The 19,471-nt window shown below is 39.9% G+C and overlaps 1 protein-coding gene across 2 annotated transcripts in view; it reads left to right on the top strand.

The window, feature by feature from the left end:
* Window positions 1-19,471, top strand: part of SDK1 (sidekick cell adhesion molecule 1) — a 417,916-nt gene that overhangs the window by 288,431 nt on the left and 110,014 nt on the right. For both annotated transcript variants that reach the window (XM_075058380.1, XM_075058379.1), the window contains 4 exons: window positions 1,615-1,751; window positions 8,454-8,601; window positions 9,467-9,607; window positions 13,161-13,342. In XM_075058380.1, coding sequence (XP_074914481.1) covers window positions 1,615-1,751; window positions 8,454-8,601; window positions 9,467-9,607; window positions 13,161-13,342 — 608 coding nt within the window. The remainder of the gene's footprint in view (window positions 1-1,614; window positions 1,752-8,453; window positions 8,602-9,466; window positions 9,608-13,160; window positions 13,343-19,471) is intronic.

Below are 19,471 nucleotides of genomic sequence, written 5' to 3'. Positions count from 1 at the left end.
AAGTGATTTAATGAAGTCAAGATCTGAATCACACCCTGAGGTGCCATTTCATGTTTACTACAGAAAGAGCCTGGGGTCGCCGTGCTTCTAATTTGGTTACGCATTTAAAGTCAAATGAGATGAAACAAGACTTTGAGTCTCAGGTTTAGCCTTAGGAAGCATCAACCTTTCTACCCCAGATAGACCTGAGCAAGTGAGTGTCTTCCACTTGTGTTGTCTCATTATCTGTGTGTTTTTCTTACCACTCTTTGGCTCTTCCAGCAACCTTTTTTTTTTGGGGGGGGGGGGGGGGTTGGTGATAACTCCACATTGTGTAGCCATCATAAATGTGTAAACAAAAGCATTCACAGTTTTAACAGAAAAATAGTAAAACTATTGTCTGGCTCTCCATATGTTCCTCAATCTTCCAGCAGAAACCCAAATCCAGGACATATTTATTGTTCTGGCTTAAAGCCAGAGTCTATTTACTTTTGTGAGTGGCTAAGGAGTTGCGGTTTTTAAATAACTGTGAGCCTTCAGTAGCATGATACATTACAACCAGAAATTACTACGTTTTTAAGTGAAGCATGTGAAGTACCCTTGTGGCTTTCTGCTCTGGCCAGAGCAGATTAGCAGTGGTCCTTGCTGAGGAAGAGTTACCCTGGGGAGGAACAGTAGACTGAATGGGTGAAAACTGGCCCTCCTTGCTTTTCATTCCCTCCGAGATCCTTGTCCTCCTTAGGAACCAGGATGATGAGGAGCAGAAATCAGGCTCAAGTATAATGGCTAAAGGGCTCTTATCACTTAATACAGATCAGCATTTAAGGGATGCAGCAGAATTTAGGTTTCTCACTGCACTATGCAGACTCCGACTTTCAGCCAATGAGTACAAATGAAATGTTTTTCCGCAAATTGCCTTTATGTGGAGAAATTACACATTTTAATTGAGCTGCTGTTTTATTTTTGTTTTTTAATGTTTCATTTTGTATTTCCATGGGGTTTCTGCAGGCATTTTCACTACATTTTCTGGTTGGGTGCTTCCAAAAAAATCCTTATTATAGGAAGGAAAGATTCTACCCGTGACAGGATAAGCCTGAATCCGCGAGTAAATCAAGCTGTGCTGTAGCCTAAGAATACATATGGTAATTTTGATTAGTAGCTCTATATGGATAGTGTCAATGTCTTCTGCTTCCTTGAGTATGAAAAATTCCATGTTAAATCATCTCTCCCATGTGTTTTACTGTTTATACGTATTGCTGCTGTCACATTGCTAGGACATCATCGTAAGAAGGGGAAAAAGTGAGAGAGGAAATTTATTGACCAACTTGTCTCAATCAAAAACAGTATGAAAATTGGCTTTTTTCCACATTTAGCAACATTTCCATTAGCTGTTCTAAGAATCAGCCTTGGGACTTTTAGCATAAATTATTTTTTTTTTCCAAATAGGATAAAATTGTGAAGAATTCAGAGATGTCTTTAATTTATTTAATTGTACAATAGCTGCTGGTAGTTTTATATCTATCATCATACGAGTCTGATGTCATGTGCCTTTAACTGCCTGTAAGACTGTAGCTGAATGAAATGTAGATTGATTTTTCTCTGCTGTTTTTTCTCCCCTTCTCTTTTCCTTAATAGTGAGCTGCCTCATTCCCCTCAGAATCTTCTGGCCACTCTAAATGCCTCATACAGCCGCAGCGTGATGCTCTCCTGGGTGCGCCCCTTTGATGGAAACAGCCCTGTTCTCTACTACATGGTCGAGCTCTCTGAGAACAGTGAGTAAAGTCAAATATGTTTCAACCTCATGTTCTTCTTAATTACTCAGCCTTCCTTCAGACTCACCTTTTACCGGAGCTACTAACAAAATGTTACTGTTGTTTGCTAAACGAGAGACAGTGTGCACAAAGGAGAACCCCTGGGTTTCACACTCAACTATTCGCATGCTGAAAGAGTTAAACAACAAAAAGAGGCCTGAGATGGTGGAATTGTTGTACAGGAAAACCTCAGTTCCACCTCTGGCATTGCCAGCCAGACTTGAGGCACAACAGCTCATTCCTCAGCTCTTCTGTTCAGCGTTTGTAAAATAGTAGTAGTCATATTTTGTTTCTTCCCATTGTTGTCTTTTGTTCTGGTTTCATAGATATCTTGATGCATTCAGAGCCCCAGTTTCACCTGAAAAATGCAGGCAGGATGATAATATGAGGAACTGATGGTCTGTCAGAGGAACAAACTTGAATGTCAATAGGAGCTACTATCTTATCTGTATATGCATTCATATATTATCTCCGCTTTCCCTAGGTTATCGTTTTACACCCTTCTTTTGGGTGGTTGAGGATGCTTAACTAAGATATCCAAATATCTAGCTTCAGGGGTTACAAACCTGGTCATTGTGAATTGCCACTTCTCACAGTTTTGTCATGCTCTATGTCTGGTCCTTTGTGGCTCTCGGTTTGCAAGGTTATTCAGGGACACTGCTAATGCCTCTTTAGGAGTTGATAGAAAGATGAGGTTATATGGAAATCGGTCACCTTGGCAATACTTTCTAATCTCTGTCACCCTAGGAGCTGGAAATCCAAGCCTAACAATTGATTCTTGATGAAAAAATTAAGAGCATCACTTTTTCTGACATGTGGAAGTTAGCCACTGCATAACTGAATGCGAAACAGTCCTGATTTCTGATTATCTACAGAGTAGCATTTTGTTTTGCCACACAGAGAGCTTGAGGTGAAACTTGAGCTTCAGATCACATACAACCCTTTTGCTTTGCAGGCTGGAGTGCATAAGTTTTTGATGTGGAGGTCCCAGAACTGATGATCTTGACATCTGTTAAGCAAAGTGCAGTTTTCTAATCCTAGCAGAAATCCCAAGACATGCCTGGGACTGCTGTCCTTAAAACAGTTCTTTTCGAGCAAAGACTCCTGATCTTTTTGTAACAAATGACTGGGAAAATTCAGCGTTCTACACTCACAGCCCCTCTCTACCTTTTTATCACCACCTTCTTTTTTATTTTCACTCTTCTTTCCTTCTCCTCCTATCGACTACAGGCCAGTAACTGCCTTTTTGCTTTTCCTTACCTGTTCTTTCACCCAGGGACGTCACCCTTGTGTTTCATGTTTCCCAGTGGCTTTGACATTGACAAGCTAACGAAGTCCCAGTCTGGGAAAATGACGCAGAGGTACTAGAGCTGCGTTTGCATAGAGACAGCACAGAGCTGGCAGAACGTATGTGCTTGGGTCCTGTGCTGGGCTGCATTGATTGGGAAGAGTCACTAAAAGAGGAGGCAGCTCACTCGGTGCCAGGAGAAGTTTGAAAGGTCTTCAAGTGCCTTTCTAGCAAGGATGCTTTGCAGTTGTGCTAGTGTAGGAATGGGGTAAAAGTGCCATCATTTTGAAAATGCCATAATTCATTCACTGAAATTTGTAGAAGACTCAGCAAAAATCAACAGTACTTCTGCAGAAATCATGCAGACAGTCCCTCAGAACTCCACAGGATCCTGTGAACCCTTGCTCACTCTGTGATAGATCCAATAATTTTGGCTGATGGCATTGCAATCTACCACTGAGAGAGTCTCATTATCACAAATCATAGGTATATGTACTTCAGCAAGCTTGCAGCTGCAAAAACCAAACACAAGCTGGGTCTGTTGTGAATTGAGCATCTTAACTCCCAGAAATACTCTAGATCTTGCTGTCCTTTCAGTTCTCATCTTCATCTTTATTTACTTTGCTTTTATGTACAATGTCTAAATGGTTTCTCGTAGAAGTAGGACAGAGAGGAATCTAAGCCCTTGAATATTCCACTGTTGCTGTGTTCTCTCATTTCATATATTATTGCTCAGCTTTACAAATGCCAACAGAATAGTAGAACATTGTCAACAGTGACTTTGGTTTGGAAAGCTGACTTTAATGTCTGCATATTGTCACTGTCTTGGTTTTTTTATTTTCTTGAAGTGTTTGTTTTTCGGAGTTATTTTGATCTCAGTAGTGTGTGGTTAATATTTAGTTTCTACAGACCTCCTACTCCTTTAGAAAACACCACCTTTCCTTTGTTCCCACCCATTCCAAGTGATGTTTATGAATGAAGCTGACATTTAATCTTGTATAAGTACAGTTTTGTCTGATACAATGGTACAGAATCTCTTTTTGCTTTTCAAAGAAGATTTCCTTTCAGGTTTTCTGGCAGTCCTGTTTGTGACACAGAAAGAGCAACTGTCAAGGAGTCGGCGTGTGTCCTCCATGAGCTCATCTGCTTACTTCTGTAGCTCTTTCACTGGCAGCAGCAGTGCAATATGCTTAACATCCTAATCCCCATTTGCTTTCATACATGTAAAGGTTAGGGAGGGACATCAGAATTATGATTTATTTTCCAGTGAGCAAAGCTGCACAGACTTTGTTCTTAGTTCTGTGGAGTTTTAATACAAGGGTTTTGCTTTGCAGTTACAGGTGCCAAAAGGGAGCCTAGTTTTCTTCATTTTTTTAGCTGTTTGGCTTTGAATAATTTCCTAATAGCTTTAGGATCCATTGTACGTTTTGAAGCACGTACCATAAATGAATACATAATAACAGTATCTGTTTCAGAGAAATAGCTGAAGAGTGTTCAAAATAATGAGTGTAAATTTCAGGGGACTAATTACTAGCTGCGTTAGAGAGAGGCGTGTCACTCCACCTGGCATGGATTAGAACTCCTTTTCATTAATATCAATTCAGTAAAGAGATATAAAAACCTTATTTTAATTAGAGGAAAAAACAGTGGCAGATCGTGCGCATAAATTGCTGGAAATATGAACGACTCTAGTCACCTAATTTTTAAAGTGAATGTATTTGGCGCAATGCAATAATTCTCAAATTACAAGTATTCACAGTAGACCGTGTCTGTGGGTGACTTGAGACATATGGCCTTAAACATTTGGGGGCAAATTTATAATCTAATTTGAAAAACACAGTTCCAGGGAAACACAGTCATTAAGTATTCCTGCCCACACAGAGCCAGGAATGTGAACCTTAATTTGAAATAGGATTTTCAAATAAATAGTACCACGCATTGCTGTCATTTGCACTAATATAATTTTTGGATGTTTCATGACCTGTTTAGCCCCTGTTGTGATATACCTAGGAATTCCAATGAGGTATCTTCGTGGAGTTAGAAGGGGATATGCTTATTTTATTCCAAAGAGGTTAGATTTCGGGGATTAATCAGAAACTATTCTGAATTGTCTTTTAACTGAAGAAATGAATTAATACTTAAAGACTTCTGCTGAGTACAATTAAGATAAAAGCCCATTTTTGTGGTTTTGTATTCTGGGATATCTGCTGTGTGATGTAATGATATAACTCAGACTCATCATGTTGTGCCAGTGAGGAGATAGTAAAATTTCCTATGAAAAGCATCTACACGTGCTTAACTTAAGGCCTATGAATTGTCATCCTGTATTTGGTAGGAGTACTCAAATGATAAAAATTGAACACGTTGATAAATCTTTGCCAAAATTAAAGTAAAACTATGTTGTTTGTTACAACTGTGACTCAGATCTATATATGATAGTGTTAAAAGATACATTTTCTCAGGCTATTGGTAGATCTTGTTGAAGTCCTACCAAACAAAGGATGAACCATTTATTTTTATTTGAACTTTTTGCAATATCATATTGTCATGAAGATTTGAAAAATGAATTCAGTAAACTTCAGCAGTACAGCAAGTGCCAATACTACCGTCTCTGCAAAACCCCCTGGAGAGGGAAGGAGATGGAAATGTACTCCAAACCTGCAAAAACCAGCTTTCTGCAATAGATCTAATGTGCAATATCAAATTAGAAATGATTTTTGAGGAATTTGCAATTAACACATGAATTGTAAGGTAGGTAGGGAAATATAGAAGAAATGCCTCTTGGTGAGTAACGAGTGTTATTAAATGTATCACAAGTCCATACAAAAATTCTTGACAGAACAAAAGTAATTTCTAAAACCCCCCAAATCACATTGTAAACTGGAGAGTAGCCTGTGAGATTCTTCATTGCCAATAAATTAACTTGGAGAGGAAATCAGAGTTAATTCAAAATACCCAATAACCTTAAGACGATGGACAGCTAAACATGGAAGTTTTCCAGACAGTAGCAATTACAGCGGAAGAGCAAGCAAGCAAAGCCCAGAGTACATTCTGGGCAGCTTAAGTTAAATGAAGGATTAGCACAGTCTGTTCAATCTAACAGAGGCTTATTTAATAGTTTGACCTGGCAAGTCTTTTGTCACCATGGAGCTTCTCCAGGCTTCCTGGGACAGGCGAGTGACAGTCATCCCTGGAGGAGAAGAGAGTCAGTGTTGAAATTTTTATGGCATGTTTCTGATGTCAGAATTGCTCTTCTCAGTGGTAAAACAAGCTTCTGTGCAATTCTGGGGTTTGTTGTGTATTTAAGGAGGGAGAACAGCCTTTCGAAATGTTTAGTTTATTGATTGTCAAAAAAAAAGACTTGACATTTAAATTTTAAAGATACTCTGCACACTCACTGTATCCACTGCTCCATGAGCGAGCAAATCCTCCCCAAACCACCTTCCTTTACGAATCAGAGCGCCCAGGAGATGAATAGGCTTCGTTTATATTAGTTTTCACTTTAATCTCTCTTCCTGCCAGATCTTTTATCTTCCACCAGGAGAGGAAAAAGAATTAATAAAGTATTCTACAGATGCAGCATATAAACAGAGCAAAGCCCCAAGGTGCTGAAGAGATTAATAGGCCCTGTTGTTGAATCAAACTGCTCACTACATTGAGTTGCCTGGGTTAAGCACTCTCAGGTGGTGTTTACACTAGCAGTAAACAAATGAAATGCTCTAGGAAATGGACCACTACCCAAGTAGCTCATACAAGGGTATTTCACTCTCTTGTTGGTGTCTGCTCTTCCATTTTCCTCAGGAAGCTGCTTCAGGCAATGTACTAAGTCAGCCATACCTTAACTTCGGCTTACCTTGATTTGTATTTGTGCACTCCGGCTGTAACAAGGTGAACAGTTGGTTGTGAAGTCTCAAGAGAAGCTTGATAAAATTCAGAAGGAACTAGGGTGCAAAAAACCTCCTAACCAATGCTTTTCTAGGTAGCGTAAATGTGCTTCCTCTCAGGTCTTTCTGAAAGAAGTTCAACGTTCAGCTAAGATGAATTGCCATCAAGATCTTGCAGCCGAAGTGGCTGTTGGTAAATCATCAACACCTGGCAAGGACAGAACTTGACTGCTGTGCAAATGTCCCTCTCCAGCATTCCCAGTATTCTGCTGTGTCAGTTTTCCCGTTAAAAAAGACTTTGTTCTCGGAAAGCCGTTACTGGAATAAATGTATTTTGAGTAATTCAAAGATGCAGTGTTTATAGCCCAACTGGTATCACACCCTAGAGGACTTAACTGGCTAAGGAATCTGCCAGAAAAGCGCTAAATTAGTGGTTTACATCTTGGTGTGAAGTTTATCAGCCTTCCACATTTGGGACATCTCATCTTCATTTTCAAGCAGACGTCTAGGTGACCTGCCAGGAGCTGCAATGCACTTCTGATGAGCAACGTGCACAGATACGTTGCCAAAATCTACAGCTAGCTCCTCAGTAATTTCCAGAAGTGTTAGTAATTTTGAGCAGGGAGCATGAAAACAGCTGGTATTATTTAAAAACTGAACAAATCTTTAAATTGGCTGATTCCATTGCTGTACTGTTGCAACACAGACCAAATGTCACTTCTCCCTGACTATTTCAGTCACGACTTTGGGGAGAATATGTGACACCAGGCTATGAAGAAAAGTCAGGATATTTAATTTTCAACGTGTTTCATTTCTGACCTCTTTGAAGACTTGAAAATGTAATTTGGGCATTAGAGGAGCTCGGTACGTCAAGTATGTGAACTGACAACAAGGGGTTTATAGTGCTGCCAGGGCTGTTTATACCGGGGAATCTTCCTAGGAAATTATTAGACCGAATGCCATATACTATCTCTGGGAAGAAAAATTGCAGACTTGTAGAATCCGCAGCAGAAGCTTTCTCAGGTCTTACAGCAAAGGGCTGATTTGGCAGAGAGAGTCACGCTTCTACACCTGCTTGCAAGCTGGGTAGGAAGATATTCCAAACTGACTGCGAATTTCATTACAGTCCTTCCACCAGAGCCACTCATGGGTGTGGTGTTGTAATGGCCTGCCAAACAGATGGGTTGTGAAATACACAGCCCATCTGTCTTTATCATGCTTGTTTCCTCTTTTATTAAAATGTTAATGAATATAGTTTTTATTTATTATGCCATGACATGTGCAGCATCACTTTCCAGTAGACAAATGTGCAATCTGCATAACCGTGTGGGCTGACAGGAAGGTTTCTTCTGCTGAAAAGAAACTTCTTCCCAAAGTTCCTCTGAGGAAAACAAGCACAAAGAGCTCTGAGCAGTCAGAGGCATTTTCTCACTTCTGCAGGGCTTTTAACAAGCACTTCCACCTTTTTTCACATGTAAATTATTCCCACAGATTCTCCCTGGAAGGTTCACCTATCAAATCTTGACCCAAAGATGACCAGTGTCACTGTGAGCGGACTGACTCCAGCCCGAACCTACCAGTTCAGGGTGTGTGCGGTTAACCAGGTGGGAAAGGGCCAGTACAGCTCCGAGACCAGCAGGTACAGTAAAAATAAATATGTGTCTACTAAAGGTACGATAACGTAGGATTATTGGGAGGAAAAAACTGCTGATTGTTTGTCAGTGAATAAAATCAAGTTATCTTTTGCACAATAATTGGGGAACGGAGCCGTTAGCGTTACCCAGGCCTCTGGAGAGTGCTCTGCAGCTGTCAGTAATTGGTGATAATGGCAATTCCACGATGCAGGATATCTGCACACAATGGAAGAGGTGCCCTCCTATTTCCAGAGTATCAGCTGAGCAGAAACTTGGAAATATTTTTGTGCTCTTGTGCAAAGCCACAGCAGTTAGCCCAGGAAGGAGTACAGCATTCACCCAATCATTGCAATGTCACTTCTGGAATTCACCCAGATGCGACATAGAAGGATGGCTTCATCAAATTTAGTTTCAAATGCATCCCCCTTCCTCTGTGAACCAAAGCTTGCTGTGAGCTTGAATTGCAGAACAGCTGAACTCTAAATGACTTGTTCAAAATGTAGGAGTTTGATATGAAAAATATTGAAAGAGCTGAAAGAAACAATTTGGAAGGAGTCACAGACACTGGACCTGAGCTCTAACTCATTCAGGCTTGTAATCTTTTTAAAGAGTTGTAGCAGCCTGGGTGATTCAGAGAGAATAAGGTTACCTCAGCTGTCTGTCTTGTTGCTTGCTTAACTGATTTCCTATTATGTTGATTTGTTGTAACTATTTCATCCATGTCTTCAGCAGTTTGATCAGCGTTATATTTCCTTCTAGTCATCAGACTTTGATAAAAGAAACTGGTTCACATGGAGTGGATACATGAAATAGAAATGTTGTCTATCATTTATTTCAACACCCACCTCCACCACATTCTTTTGTACTTAGGTTGATGCTACCTGAGGAGCCCCCCAGTGCCCCACCTAAGAACATAGTGGCCAGTGGGCGCACCAATCAGTCCATCATGGTCCAATGGCAGCCTCCTCCCGAGAGCGAACATAATGGAGTTCTTCATGGGTACATCCTAAGGTAAGTCATTTTCTAACCTGGAACGTCTGGAGGTAGACCTGTGTGTGCATGAGGGAATTCAGAATGGTGTGACTTAAGAGCGTATTAAAAACTATTTCTAATTCTGTTAAATATATTAGTTATTATTTACAAATGCTGTGGCTGCCCTGGTTTATTACAGATGAGAAAACACCTCTGTTCAGGTGGCCACAAGCGTACAGGCACTTAAATTCCAGCCTGTCTGTACTAGAGAGTCAGTGAGCTGGGATCCCTGTTGGCTACTCCGAATGGACTACCTAAGTGGACTAGCTCCCGATGGAGACTCTCAACATCCAGATAGCCTTTCTCCATTTTCAAAGTGAAGTGAAGCACCAAGTCCTCAAAGTGTTCACATGGGAAGTTGGTACAGCGCAGCCTATGCATTGCAGGTGTATATTTGCTTATTACAATCTCAGCTTCCTGCTAGAAAGGTTAATTAAATTTATCAAAGGCACAACAGGGCTCCTGCACTATGGAAGAGCGAGAATAGAATCAATAAACTTAAGGTTTGTGCCAAACAAAATGGAGACAGGGAATGACAGGTCAGATGCTTTGTGGCAGACCTTGATTTGGTTTTGAAAATCTGTCAGCTGAGCAAGATTCTTTCAGCCCCACCTGTATTTATTAATGAGAAACAGATTCAGGCAGGTACCTGGGAGTCCTGAATACATCACGTCTTTCTGCTTACACAGGATTTATTGTGTTGGAAAGGGTGTTGCCACACTGAGAGACTTTGCAGAGCATTTCCCTTTTGTAATTTTTTGGGACTCAGTTATTCACTCCTACCCAATTCAACTACAGCTTACTTGCTCATTTGGCATCCTTGTCCTGCAGTGCTAGCAGCCAGCTAGGGCCGCACCTTTAGTAAGGGAGGCAGTATCTAAATTAGAGGTTTTGTGGGAAACTCCCAAGCATTGCACCACCACTGACATATTTCCAAGTGATGGCTACAGCCTATTGTAGGCAGGCTGCTGACATTTTTAATACAGTGTTCTCCAGACCTGCTAAAAGATAACTAAACGCTACAGTTTAAATGCCAGCATCCTGTTCATGCTGTGCTCCTACTTTTGCTGGCATAGATGGAAACGCTTTTGTGATGCTAAGAGTGTTGGTGAGCTCCCAAAATAGTGCTGGAAAGTTCCTTCTCTCTGCAGGCAGAGTTGAAGTCTGTTAATCTCCCTGTCACCTGCACAGAGCTTATTACAGTGGTGAGCCACTTGTGCAAGTGCCTGCAGTTTTAAGAGCTGTACTCAGTTTGAAAGCTGTGCTAGTCATCAGTGACAGGTGGGAAAAGGTGCTTTAACTTCTGTCTATAGCTAGAATCTTGTCATGAGACTTGGGTACCTATTTGCACAGGGTACAAGTGTTGTTTGTACAGTTCTTTCCTTCAAACTGGTCTACTCAACGATAGGATTAATTCCTTAGCTATTCCCAGTGAGTCTTACCCAGTCTCAGCATTAAGTCCTTTGAGAAAGCAATCCCATAGCCTGCTAGTTCTGGCAATCTGTTTTCTCCATATAACAATTTCAATAATGTTTAACTTAAGTATTTTCTACAACATCTATCAGCATAATTGATCCCTGTCCTCACTGTAACATCTCTTTCCATTTTAATAGAGAGTGATCATATTCATTATGCTCAATCTGTGAACATTTTTGATGTCTACGTGCTTTGTCTTGACTACAGAGCAGAGAAACCATTTATTTGACAGGAATTTAAGATTATCATATACAAGCACAACTGTCCCAGGTAATAAACCAGGCTGTTTTTCCAAGTCAAATTGTGTGGTCACAGCAATGTGCGCTGGAGAAAAGTCTTCCTGCACTGATTTCTGTAGAATTAGGGTATAAGAAAATGAAAACCACCATGCATCCCAGAGACCCAGTGTTCAAGACATGCAAGATACTAAATGGATGGAACACCTGATCTTTAAAAGTGAAGGTGCACTGCACAAGTCATATGGAGTATACATCAAAGTCCATGGTGAGAAAAATCATGAAGACATGACATTTCTGAACTGGCCTCCTTCCTCTGCCCTTTTTCTCACTGGCAGTATTGCATTTAGAGGACTGCCATGCTAACAGCATAATACATTAAATCACAGGAGTGGTCTACTAGTTGTCTCCTAGGTGTGAGGCAAAACATTGCTGCACAAAGAATTGACTTTGCCAGGAAGCATACACCCTTCACAGGAGACAAAAGAAAGAAAAAGGTAGATATTGCATAAAGTAGAAAAAGATCAAGACATTCAGTAAACTCAGCTGAGGGCTGATATTTCTTTATTTCCATTTGTATTTCATAAATGGAATCACACCAGTGTAGCATTACAAATATTAAGTATGCCAAAATATGGTCAGGCAAGCAGCTCCTCAGCAGAAAATAGAGGGGTTGTCAGTGATTAAGAAGTGATCTCTTTATAAGAAGACTTTAGAACAAAAATCTATGGCTGAAATACACGAAGGTGTCTGGTTGTAGAAACTGCACCAATTTAACTTAGATTAATTTAAAATCAGACTGTAAGATGTCAAAGAAATTGTTCTGTGTCAATAAGCTTTTGGTGATTACTGTGAAGCAAAAAATGAGTAAGAGCGCATAAAAGCTGTGTGGTGAATAAAAATACAAATGTTTCCATATTTGTCTTTTTCATGGAATAGTAATGCCTTGTGCCCCTTACTTGGCCTCTGTTTTTCTGATTTTTTTGTGAATTAGCATATTGTTATCATCCATTGTACCATTTTCCTAAGGGAAGGAAAACAAACAGTATTATTCACATTCACAGATTTGCAAGGTTTGTTTTCTATAATTTAGTTCTTCTCCATGGTTTCTTGGCCTAAAGAGACACATCAAAGGACGTCTGTTTTCTGCAATACAGTTTTTACCTGGGAAAATATATTCAGTGTTTCAGCTTCCCATGTCTCAGCAGAAAGTTTGTCAGGATGTTTACCGCTCCTCTGTATTTGGTACAGCCCTTCTCCTGACATTCCAATGCTTAACCAATCCTTCAGTCTCAACTATATTCCATCCTTATTTTAATCATTCTGTGAAGTAAATCCTGGTGGAAGCCAAAGACAGCAATGCCTGAGACTCTAGAAGGTCAGAACCCTCTGAGCTCTTCCTTTTCAGATTTCAGATGAGAAGGAAAAATACATTTCTCAAGCTGATTTACAGCAGCACCCTGATAAAAATCACATCTGGGCTATTTTTTCTACTAAATCACAGCTTTTACTAGACAAGCCACATTTAAAAAGCTGTAATTTTTCTGCAACCGTAAAACAGAATAAAATACCCGTTTTGTTTAGCCCTGAGCATGTAATCTCAGTGAGATCAGATTATAAATACTATAGCAGTCAAACATGATACGGTCTTATCAGGAGTTAGTGTGTTCTTTCTGATTATTTTTCATTATACTTTGTATAATTCTGCTGTAAAAGTTTGCATATTGCCTCTTCACAAAGGAAGCTATTTTGCTAGTCAGGATATTTGCTATAATTGATACCATCTAATTAACTAGCAAATTTTTCTTCCCATATGGTAGGTATCGCCTGGCCGGCCTCCCTGGAGAATACCAGTATAAGAACATCACCAGTGCAGAAATTAACTACTGCTTAGTGAAAGACCTGATCATTTGGACCCAGTATGAAATCCAGGTGGCATCTTACAATGGAGCTGGGCTGGGAGCGTTCAGCAGACCTGTGACAGAGTACACTTTACAGGGAGGTGAGCAAATCTGACCAATGTATCCTTTATAGCTACAGTTTATAGCACAATTTCCTGAAGAGATGCACTCTCTGATAGTCCCACCTAACAACTTGTAAAACGAACGGTCGTTTCAGTCAAATTTGATAGACAGCTTGGGATAAGAAACACCTACAAATTTCCAATGCCTAAGTAGAGACAAGACGAGACCCTGCTACTATCTCTGTTGTAGAAAAAGCTGTGAGTGAATTCAAAAATTATCTCTTTTTGTTGCCCCTCGTGATGGCGTGTTACCATACTTGCAGGTCAGAGTTGGCCGCAGCATAAGTAATAAATAGAAATGCTGAAGAGGGCTGGGGTCCCATGGAAGGGATTTATAGGTCGTGTGACAGGCAGGGGCTGAGGTTACTCTGCCGGGAGAGTCAGAGCGAATATGGCAGGGAATTGGGTTTATCGCGGTCAAGATATGCAGTATGCCACGTATGCAATATAGGAGACAAAAGCTGAGTAAACCGGCTGCATTAGTTCTGATAATCAGAGAATACCTTGTTTTAGAAATATGGAATAAATTGAAAGGGAACTGTAGGGAGAGAAATACAGTCTGTGGAGGAAGAGTGTTTTGTAGCATTTCAGGAATGGTGCAGACATTTGCAAAGAGGAAGATAAAATGATCTTTAAAGCCCTGATTTTTATGCTACAGCTCCTCCACGCCTTTCTGGTAAGTGCTTTAAGAAGAGTATAAATTACATCAACAAAAGGATATGTAATTACTTTTTACAACCAGTGTAAGGCATGTTTACACCTCTAGATTGGTATAAAAATCTGTAGGATAATTAAGTACCAGGCCCTTAAAGCTTTCATATATTCCCATAATTGCAGGGCTGTGCTGGATTCTGAGCACTGGACAGTACATGGTCTCTACTTTATTGGTCGTAAAACAATTAAACTATTTTAAAAACTTGCAGATTTACAGTACATCAGTTAATTTACAATCAGTGAAGAATATGTAGTTGTTTGTTAATTGTTAGTAGGAGTACATTATAACATGATTAGATACAGTTTGAGGTGTAGGGAGATCTTTAAGAAAAGATTATTCATATGCAACACTAATTAACCACAACAATTAAAGAAGGAAGCTATCTATATTTTGTCTTAGGGCATGTAAAGTCTCACGGTTTAGAGGAGTCTAGACACACTCAACCTCTTTCTAGAAGTATTTATAGCAGACCTTGAAATGTTTTTCTTAAAGTCTTCTCCTTGCAGCCAGGATTAATGTTTTGTATCAAACTAAAGACCAGATCTCTGCTGAGAATTGGTTTGCACACAGAATTTGAATCTCTTCTGTGACTATGCTTGTAATTCATTACTTGGTTTATTTGCACGTTTTAAGCTATCATAGCACCTTAACCTTCCATCTATTAAGACTCAGGTTTGGACTTCACACTCTTTTTCTTAAACCCTGCAATTGACTCTAATTTCCCTTGATATTATGTGCTGTTATTATCATCCTTTATTGATTGGCTGTCTGTTGTCATTTATAAGGATATAAATCCTCTGTTATAAATTAAGTGTAGTCAGTCCTGCATTCATATTAATCAGCAAGAGTGTTTAGACTGCAGGACAACCTGCAATGGCCTGTTTGTCTTTGTGTAGTTCCTGAATGCTCAATGGTGGGTAGACATAGAAGGAAAACTGGATATTTCTTATTTGCTTTGTATCAGTATTTAATAATAGCAGTAAATAACTACTTCATGGATGCTGCCATCTCCTAATGAATGCCTTGCTGGGTTTCTGTGCAAATCACCCGAAGCATACGGTCTGTTCTAAAAAGAGTTTGAAGCCTTTTTACATTTAGAGTTGAAAAGGGAGGCTGGTTGGTATCGGTATCATCTGAAACTGGATTAATATCAAGTCTCCACACGTAATGCGCTAGTGTCCGAAACTCTACTCCTTTATCTTTGTTGTAGTTGGGAAATGACAGAAAAAGCCAGTGGCTGTGTCTTGCTCCAGAATGTCCTTCCTAAACCAAACCAGCAGGAGTAAGAAAAAGCCATGTGTAAAACTGGCTTGTAAATCATATTCTGATTTTAATATGAGTGGAGATAAATGTCAAAGACACACACTCCCATCCATCCCCCTCTCCTACTACCACCACCGCTGCCTCTATTCTGACGTGTATTAAATGATGTGAGCTATGCTGGCAAGAACCTGTCTGTCTGCAGATGAAAAATACCTGAAACACCTCATATTAATCAAGCGTCCTATGCAGTCAAAGCCTGGCAGGAAATGAACACTGGGAGCAGATCAACCCATTCGCAGAGGCAGATCAGCACATTGGCATCTTTGTCACAGGGAATGTTGTCTGGCCATATAAGCTGTGCATTTGCACTAGAACCTAGTCTATTCACCCTTTATTAGTCCTCTGGCATTGCTTTAGCCACTGGTAACTAATCAGCTACTCAAAGCTCTTCAGAAATCACTAACTTCTAGAATGTAGCCAAACTCACAAGATGCTGAAAGATCTAAACTTGTAGAGAAACTGGCACATAATGTCAGTTAGATAAAATGTCAGAAAGACTTACTGGCAAAGCACTGAACATCCTAGCACTAGGGTCAGACAGTTTGACTGTCTCTAAATCTTGAAAGTATCTTCAGAGTGATATTCAGCCTAATCCTTTGATGCTCTGTATATATAGGTCTTTATTCATCAGAGTTTCTCCAGCTATTCCTTACTTTGATGTTACTTTTCACAGGGATTTGTGCCACCCTTCTGCATAGGGCAATTTTTACTTATTTAAACAGTGTCCTGCAGGACTTTTCATTGCCATATGAAAAACTGAAGTTTCCCAATACCTTTTCATATAAGAATAGCTTTGTGAGATGTATAAACAACTTTCTGGATGGTGATGATGTTGTCTCTGTACTATTAGACATGTTTACCTTTTCCTGCAGCTTGATTTGAGAAACCAGAAGCTTCCATCCTTTACTGTGGGTCTGTCCATTTTATCTCACTAGCATGAATACTTCTGAACTTCTCTCTCTTTGAAAAACTTCCACCACTTCTCAGATTTAGACAAGGCAAGGTTTATGAGTAGAGACATAGCTTTCATTAGGCTCTTTGCATTGACGTTAACCCTCTTTTGTTTCAACTTCAAGTGCTGTCTTTCTTTTGATGCATATCCCAGAAGCCAGTCTTATGTCCTAAAGTTCATAGGTCTTAACATGTAGTTCAATATTGGTTTATTTTCCCTTCTGTGCTGTGCATGGACACCTTGAAAGGCCAGGAAAGTCTAAGCAAAAGGCCCTTCCTGAATAAAAGAGTGGGAGAATCACCAGACTAGTGAGTCTTGATGATGTGGAGAGAAGGATAAAAGCAAGGTGAGTCTGTTCAGCCAGGTCCAAAGTAGTTGCTTCCTCAGGCAGTAGGAGGTGAATCAGAGAAATTTATAAGACTGAGACAGAAGAGCTAGAGAAAACCTGGTTAGCTGAAGGCTTCCTACTTTACGTAGGAAGGAGTGTCCCCTGCAACCATTCAATTTTATCTCAATGAAAAGAGATTTCCCTTAGTTCTCCCTTAGGCTTTCCTGGCAAAAACATCTTAAAAGATCCTCATTCACTTCCTTTGGGGAAGCTACCAACAGCCTTGGAGCATCTATGGCATTTTGGACGCAGCTGCTCCTGTGCAGAAGCAGGTTGGAGTTGTGGCTGGATTTTGGGTTTTATCACTGTTGGGTGTCATTTGCCACCTACTTTTTTTTTTTTTTTTTTTTTGTAAATGATTTCAAACATGGTGAAATTAGCAGTTGTCACACTGAGGCCCCTGGCCCCCAGCTCTTAATAAAGAAGTAAAATCTTGTCCTTGTGAGAGGCACACAAGAAAGGAAGAAGGCATTTCCCAGCCGCAAGAAGCAAAACTCATCAGTTAGTGCCAAATCTCACACTACCAAATTTCAAATATCGGCATGCATAGAATTGCAGAGACCACTTTTTCTGTGCATCTGCTGCAGTTCAGAGCACAGCAAAGGATGTCAGCCGGGAACGATGGGGAATGGGCTTCACAGAAGGAATTGCGTGTCTCCGCGGCGGACTCTCCCCACCGCTGCAGCTTAGCACCTCAAGCCAGAGCATCAAAGGAACAACCAAATCTTCACCTAGAGGAAAACCTGCAGCTCCCCGAGCCTGCCTTATTGAGACGTGGAAGCTGCCACCTCAAAGGTCAGGAGCTCCGGAGGAGCAGGAGACTTTTCTACAAGCCTCTGTTGAAGATCTATATTTAAGACCAGTAGTCTGGCTGTCAGAATCTCTGCGGGGTTTACATGCTATCTGCACATAGCTAGAGACAGAATAATTACATGTACACATGCTTAACCTTAATGCTTTCTCTCCTCTCAATTCTCTCATCAGCGAAACCCTTTTAATGGCTTTTATCTAGAGTGCTTCCATGACCTTTTCTACTTAGAATGCTGTGCATTTACTTGCAGTCCCGGGGGCTGGGCTCTTAACAGATTTCCAACCACGTGAACTTTATCGGGAAGAAAGTAACAGTTGGTTTTTTCTGACCAATTTGATCTGCAATTCCAAGATGGGTCCCAGATGGGTCTCCACTGTGAGATGGTTTAAGAACACTTGCAAACATGGTGAAGTACAGGTTTAAAAACTAAGCATGTAAATACTTGGAGATTACTCTTGAAACACCTATTTGACATTGGTAGCTTCTGTACTGCTTGACAACAAGAAATTGTAGGAAGCGGATAGATATCTACCACTAAATTAGAAAATCTTTTATGTGGACAGTCGCAGTTTCAGTAAGTTACTAACCATGATCTTGGAAAAGTATTTGAGTTTTGGAGTGGCCAGAAGGTCAATTCTGATTTAGCTTCTGTCAAACTTCTTTTCTTTTTTTAAATGCAAAACTGTTCAGATACCCAAGGAAGTCTTTAATATCAGGACATAAAAGGAGAACTTTATACTGGCACTTTGAAGTAAATTTGAGATTATAATGCCAATATTTTACTGATTTAAAAATATAAAAATGTATTATATTATGTCTTCTGCAGTGTAATTAAGCTTATGGATATCAGATGGACCACATTCTTTCCATCTTTTGAATGCATTCATTGAGATGCAGATGTTGATTTTTCAATAAAGGTGTCCAAAGAGGAATTGTAATATAAATCATGATTTCCAACATTCTGAAGGTTTTATGTTTTCTGTTCATAATTCTTACCATTTTTCTTCTTGTATCAGGAACTTTTTCTGCTATGATGGTTTATTCTTGTTTCAGGAAATTATTTCCTAATGAAAGAAAAATACTTCCCTTTTAAAAAGAAATAACTAATGCATTTGGTTACTATAGATTTATAAATGTGGATAAACCTATCTTCAAGTGCTTGCCTGAGCTATTTTGAGGACAGTAAGGGCTGCAAATGAAAACTTGGAGCTTGCTGATGCAGGTTTTTTCTTCTCAAAAAATTTGCAGTATTTTGAATTGTATCTAAAAGACTCATCAGACCCTTAGAATAAAATCCTTGTGATATTGAAATCGCTGGAAATTTGCTATTCATTGTACAGCATCCATCGGATCCTCCACTAAAGAAAATAATGCCCACAGAAATGAAGCAGCAATGTGCATGCTAATCTGTGTTTCAGGAAAACGATAAAGGCAGTGGGAGTGTCCTGCTGGGATTGATTTACTGTTAACTCTCGAGTCACCTGGACGTGTTTCTTATGCTCTGGGAAAAACAGACTCTTCCTCCCACTGCCCAGGTTCTGCATTTCTTCAAGCGTGGCTGTCAGTGGCGACACATGGGTTACGTGGAGATTTTCTGTACAATAATTGTGTTACAAAATCAACCTAGCACATATAAATGGAGTTGTAAAGTAGCAGTTCAACAGAAGGAAGAGGAATGAGTGGCGAGGATGATGCTCAGGTGATTTAGCCTTCCTGACAGGAGAGTAATCTATCAGTGATATCCCAGAGACTTTCTGATAACAAACTAACTTGAAGGCTTCTAATACAATTTTCTTCTGCAATAACAAAATCTCTGGCAGCTACAATATCTGAATATGAAAATATGCAGGAAAGTAAGAATTTTGATTTAAAAAAAATCTTATTCACTTTAACCATTAATTATACAAAGTATTGCACAC

The sequence above is a fragment of the Buteo buteo genome, chromosome 27, assembly GCF_964188355.1.
Source record: "Buteo buteo chromosome 27, bButBut1.hap1.1, whole genome shotgun sequence".
Classification (NCBI taxonomy): domain Eukaryota; kingdom Metazoa; phylum Chordata; class Aves; order Accipitriformes; family Accipitridae; genus Buteo; species Buteo buteo.
This window is presented reverse-complemented; position numbering and strand designations above follow the sequence as displayed.